This window comes from Salvelinus alpinus, chromosome 28 (genome assembly GCF_045679555.1).
Source record: "Salvelinus alpinus chromosome 28, SLU_Salpinus.1, whole genome shotgun sequence".
In the NCBI taxonomy this organism is placed as follows: Eukaryota; Metazoa; Chordata; class Actinopteri; order Salmoniformes; family Salmonidae; genus Salvelinus; species Salvelinus alpinus.
In genome coordinates this window covers 12,356,378-12,362,057 of record NC_092113.1, presented here as the reverse complement: position 1 = coordinate 12,362,057, position 5,680 = coordinate 12,356,378, and the positions used below count along the sequence as shown (strand labels likewise).

Here is a 5,680-nt window from a genome sequence, read left to right as displayed (position 1 = left end):
TACTGCCCCAACGCTCTAACCATTAGGCTACCTGTCAACCCAAATAACAACTGCTAACCATGTGACCAACACAATTTGATTTGATTTATGTTTCACAAGTTTGAACAGCACAGTATGGCACAGTTCAGTACAGTTGAGCACAGTACAGTAGAGTTTTATTTAGTACAGTACAGTAGAATAAAGTACAGTAGAGTAGAGTTTAATTCAGTAGAGTAGGCTAGGCTATGTAGTCTAGGCTGTTTCACAAGTTTGAACAGCACAGCACAGTACATTACAGCAAAGTTCAGTACAGTAGAGCACAGTAGAGTACAGTACACTACGGTACAGTAGAGTTTAATTCAGTTCAGTACAGTACAGTTTAATTCAGTAGAGTACAGTGCAGTTTAGTTCAGTAGAGTAGAATGCATTGGAGTAAGGTGGGTTCAATGCAATACATTATACTGTACTATACTGTGCTGTACTGTCCTTTACTGAACTATACTTACTTGTATTTTCTTTACTGTACTGTAATGTACTCTGCTATGCTCTACTGTACTGTGCTGTCCAAACTTGTGAAACATAGATGTCTATGATTGGGCCAAATCAAGTCTGGACTAGGCCACACCAATCATAGATGTCTATATTTGGGCCAAATCAAGGCCGGTCCAGACTGGACCAAATCTGAACCAAATATAGACGTCTATGTTTGGGCCAAATCAAGGAAGGTCCAGACTGGACCACATGAGAACCAATTATAGAAGTCTTTGTATGGGCCAAATATAGGTCGGTCCGGACGTCTGTGGACATTGAAATCAAGGCCGGTCAGGACAAGACCAAATCGGAATTAAACAAAGACATCCATGATTGGTCCGGTCCAGACCAAAAAATCATACATTTTTGGATTTATAAATGTATGATATATATACCCATTGATTCTTGAACAATATAACTTAAAAATGGCTCATGAGCTAGTTCAAATGTTGTATGCCCATAGGACATGTTGTTGTTTCTCTGTAATACTACTAGCCACCTAGCAATTTTATCAAGTTGGCTACCAAGAAGCACTTTCAATCAAGTTAGAGATCGCATTGATTTGTTCTTCTAATCAAAACGAATAATTTAAAAAGAAAATGTATTGTTCCTCTATTTTATCGGAGCCCATGTATCTACAAACATGGAATCGTCTTGAAAAGAGAAAGAGGCACATCTCTATCATACAGTGTTTGTTTACATTTACTTTGTTTGCAAACATATTTTCTGCCCCCTGGGTTACCCCAGTGGGAGGAGTTTGCTCCAGGTGAAAAGTGATGGCATTTGTTTTGGATCCGGGCTGTCTCCTGGGGCCTGTTGCACAAAAGTAGAATTAAGACATCCGGGATAAATGACTCAGCTGAGCTCAATGAAGCCAAAACATGTGCGTCCAGGCTTAATTGGTTGCACAAAAACCAAGCCAGGATGAGCAGACACGGATTCATTAAGCCAGGTGAAACCAATCCTGGATAGGTGCGCGCTCACGGCTCACTCAAATAGACCCCGCCACAGATCACAGATTAACTGATTTACCATGGCAACTAGAGCCGCGTACTTTTCCCCGTCGGAAGCACAAATCCTCATGGAGGCATACGAGGAGGTAAAAGATATAATTAAGAAGAAAGGCAACACCGCCACAGTGATAAAGCAAAGAGAAAAAGCGTGGCAAAGTATTGCAGACCGCCTGAATGCGTAAGTAGTGCACAATTACACACTCACCGCTCCGCTGAAACATCACAATTACAATTCAAATATTTAATTCACATCTCCAAAAATGCAGTTGTACTGTAATTATGAAACGGTTAAATTTTTAATTGAAATGCACTGCAGATATGAGTGAAATTGTGTAAAGTAACTCCATCACACTGTATAAAGCTATGATACATTTTTTGATATTTTTACTGAAAACAAGACAAAAATACCAAGTAATTTTTTGCAGTGTGACTCCATTAAATGTGTGTGTGTGTGTGTGTGTGTGTGTGTGTGTGTGTGTAGATTAAACATGAACGGGCCAAAACGGACATGGCAGCAGGTCAAAATCAAATACAAGAACATTCTGCAGAATGGTATGGTCCCTGACTAATATTTAACAAAGCACAAGCATATATTGTACCCAGAAGGTGCCTGCTCACACATTGTCTGTACTGTTTTAGCAGTGAAAAAGAATACCCACAGACAAGGCACGGGTGGTGGGTCACCAAAGGCTGACCTTACCCCAGCAGAGGACATGGCCTTGGAGCTAAATAAAGGCAGGCCCGTCTTAGAGGGGATCCCTGGGGGGAAAGAGACGAGCATAGGTTCCTCCCAAGATGCCACCCGCTTCATTCAAGGTATGTCCTTCCATCTCTACATGGGATACAACCACATTCATATTGAATCAATTTGGACTGTCTGACTTTGGTTTACCTATTGCCTTGCAGTGTCTGGCAGCACTGTGTTCCTGTTAGAGCCACCAGCACAAGCACCAGACGATGCTGATCCAGTGAGTACTCCATCAAAGGCATACTGTAGGCCTGGCATGTCTTGTCTACTAGCTTCAATATGAATCCGATTAAATGTGATAGGGTGAAGGCCCCAGTGCAGCAGCAACAGCACATGATGGAGACGATGATGAGGAGGAGACCATCTCTCTGGATTCCAGAAGGCATGAGGTATCATGTTAAGACTGTGAAAGTACTATTTACTCTACAATGGTGAGGAGTCCTCATCAAAATCAAAAAATCTAATTTCTTTTACAGGACCCAGATGCTATACAGTGGGAAAACCAGCCTGGCAACATAGTGCGTATTAATAAAAGGACACCACATCCTGCCAAATTCCAGCTGCGCTAATTGTATTGTGTTCACAGAGCTCACAAGCTATCAGAAAGTTGTATGGCAACCACCTCCGGCGCCAAATAGAACTGGCAGACATAGACATTCAGTACAAGAAGAAAAAGATGGAAAATCTTGCACTGGAGTCCGAAATAAAAAAGAGGACAATTAGGAAACTGGACCTTGAAATAAAAAAACTTGAGAGGGAGGTGAGATATGCCTTCAATGTACACTGTATGCTAACTGTAACACAAATGTATTAATCATTATTTTTCTTTCCTCCCCCAGCTCCAAGAAGATGACACAGCTCAAAATAAAAATTAGGTATATTCTCGTAAAGTCAAGTGAGCCATGACATATGAGCTCTTATTGTGAGCACACAGGACGGTGGCATCTTTCTAAGGTTTTTTTTATTTTCCCAGCAATCAGTACAACCAAGTCATCGTTATAAGGCATCGCCCTCTTTTGCCCACCCCCCCAGCACCAGGTGTGGCCACTAGCCTATATGAAGGCCCAAAATTGTGTGTTCCTTTCTGCTCTGACAATGGCATGCCCATTCGTGCGAGATGTGGTGGATGAAGAAGCACTTGTGCTGAGGAGAGCCTTCAGGCGAGAAAGGGTCTTCAGGGACCGGTTGGACCCACTGGCCTTCCCTGATGACCATCTATATGAAAGATACAGGTTTTCTGCAGATGGCATCAGGTATCTATGCAGACTACTGGGTCCCAGGATTAAGCACCGCACTGCACGGAGCCATGCACTGAGTGTGGAGCAAATGGTTTGTGTGGCCTTGCGCTTTTTTGCTAGTGGAGCCTTCCTGTACTCAGTGGGGGATGCAGAACAGCTGAACAAGGCCACAATTTGCCGCACAATAAGGAGTGTGTGTCTGGCTATCAAAGCATTAGCAGATGTCTTCATCTCCTTCCCTGGCCACAGAAGACTCTGTGACATCAAAGAGGAGTTCTATAGGATTGCAGGTAAGAGGATCTACAAATTACAGGACAACTGTTAACACATAGTAGGATACTCATTACTTTGTGTGACAGGTTTCCCCAATGTCATTGGTGCAGTGGACTGCACACACATAAGGATAAAAGCCCCCTCAGGTGCCCATGAGGCCGATTTTGTGAATAGGAAATCCTTTCACAGCATTAATGTTCAGGTGAACATAACTTTTTGATATTGTCCATTGACGAACACTCTGCATTGCCAGTGATGTGCATTGATTGGTGTAATATTCCTCATCTTATGATTTCAGATGGTCTGCAATGCTGACTGTGTGATCAGCAATGTTGTGGCAAAATGGCCTGGCTCAGTCCATGACTCCAGAATCTTTCGGGCCTCTGAAATCTATCAGTGCCTATCACAAGGTAAGCCACACAACCCCTATTTATAACCATCATGGCTGTGTCAAGAATATCACTGTGTTTATGAGGTAGTAATGATGAGATTTTGTGTTGACAGGTGAATTCTCTGGTGTGTTGCTGGGAGACAGGGGGTATGGCTGCCAGCCTTTTCTCCTGACACCTTTCACAGACCCCCAGGAAGCACAGCAGGCCTACAACCATGCCCATGCCAGGACCAGGGCCAGAGTTGAAATGACCTTTGGCCTCCTGAAGGCACGCTTTCACTGCCTTCACAAATTAAGGGTCAGCCCTGTTAGGGCATGTGATATTACTGTGGCTTGTGCTGTCCTCCACAATGTGGCCTGCCTGAGGAAGGAGAGGGCCCCCAGAGTGCCACCAGCCATGGACTGGGACAATCCGGCAATCTTCCCTGATGACGACAGTGGTCGGCTGCTGAGGGACCAATATGTGTTGAATTATTTTAGTTAGTATGTGTGCTTTCAATTTTGGTTAAATATGTCCTGCGGTGGCAGAGGAATTTGGGGGTTTTTTTGGTTCGTTTTTTGACGAATTTGGCCTCTTATGATGTTTGTGCGGTATACTGTGTGTAATACAAGGCTGCAGGGAGGCTACTGCATCCATTCATTTGTCTGTTCAGTTGATGTGTATGGATTTGTCCTGCATTTATTTTAGTGTGCAGACATGCAGGGTGTGTTATATACAGACCTTTGAATGTGTATGTATCATTTTGTATAATATGCTTGGATTCTGTGCTTTCCATCTTGTAGAGTCACTGTGACTTCAGTTTCGAAAGGAGCTGATGGTTTACCTGCTTTGTTTTGTCCTTATTCAATAAAGGAACATAATGTTACACATTGTGTTTTTATATTCATATGGAATGTGTATTTGTTTATATGACAGAGTACTAGGGCCACACTGAAGAAAAAGGATAAAGTCATAAATTTATGAGGCTGGTTCTTTCTGCAGAAAAGCTACATATTGTTTTTACAGTTTTGATACTTATGACAATGTGATACTTAATATTCTGGCACATCAGCATGTCTTTGTTTATGAAACCATACTGAAGTACAATTTCACCAAATGCCCCACATCTGTCATTTTAACAACTGTCCTCCTTTAAAACAACTGGTTACAATATTATGACTTGTGTTTTTTTCCCCTCTGTGGCCCTAATATTCTATCATTTTATATATAGCCTTATAGTCTATGGGAAACTGTAAATTATCTAATGATAGCAACATCATCTAAAAATCATTTTTTATCCAAAATCATTGAAATTAATGATCACAAACGTTTAAATAATAACAGTGGGTCTAGTTATATGTGATAACAATGTATAGTGAGCAGTGAAATAACTATTGGTTTCCATTTGTGGTGACTGCTGACTGACATTAGGGATGAGATTAAATAGATCCTGGAATTTAGCCTGGTCTGGAGCAGGCTAGCTCCACAGAATAAATCTCCATGGTAATTTATACCATAACATATCCT

General features: G+C 42.0%; 1 protein-coding gene across 7 annotated transcripts; it reads left to right on the top strand.

Annotated features, from left to right (window-relative positions):
• Positions 1–1,340: 1,340 nt before the first annotated feature.
• LOC139557191 (putative nuclease HARBI1) lies at positions 1,341–5,062 on the top strand. 7 transcript variants are annotated; one of them, XM_071371658.1, is made up of 11 exons: positions 1,342–1,701; positions 2,005–2,075; positions 2,163–2,339; positions 2,430–2,491; positions 2,574–2,660; positions 2,748–3,031; positions 3,111–3,146; positions 3,245–3,799; positions 3,869–3,984; positions 4,081–4,192; positions 4,287–5,062. In XM_071371658.1, exons 8-11 carry the CDS (start codon positions 3,328–3,330, stop codon positions 4,655–4,657), a joined length of 1,071 nt encoding a protein of 356 aa, XP_071227759.1. In that variant the 5' UTR covers positions 1,342–1,701; positions 2,005–2,075; positions 2,163–2,339; positions 2,430–2,491; positions 2,574–2,660; positions 2,748–3,031; positions 3,111–3,146; positions 3,245–3,327; the 3' UTR covers positions 4,658–5,062. The 7 variants fall into 7 exon arrangements, with proteins under 7 accessions (XP_071227764.1, XP_071227762.1, XP_071227763.1 ...); XM_071371663.1 differs by having other exon boundaries at positions 1,341–1,701; positions 2,748–2,789; positions 2,858–3,799; XM_071371661.1 differs by having other exon boundaries at positions 1,341–1,701; positions 3,111–3,799.
• The last annotated feature ends 618 nt before the right edge of the window (positions 5,063–5,680 follow it).

Coding starts and splice junctions, on each gene's coding strand:
- LOC139557191 (XM_071371663.1), top strand. CDS start 3,328: ATGAAGGCCCAAAATTGTGTGTTCCTTTCTGCTCTGACAATGGCATGC. Junction 3,800..3,868: donor GGAGTTCTATAGGATTGCAG/GTAAGAGGATCT, acceptor TTTGTGTGACAG/GTTTCCCCAATGTCATTGGT. Junction 4,193..4,286: donor CTATCAGTGCCTATCACAAG/GTAAGCCACACA, acceptor TTGTGTTGACAG/GTGAATTCTCTGGTGTGTTG.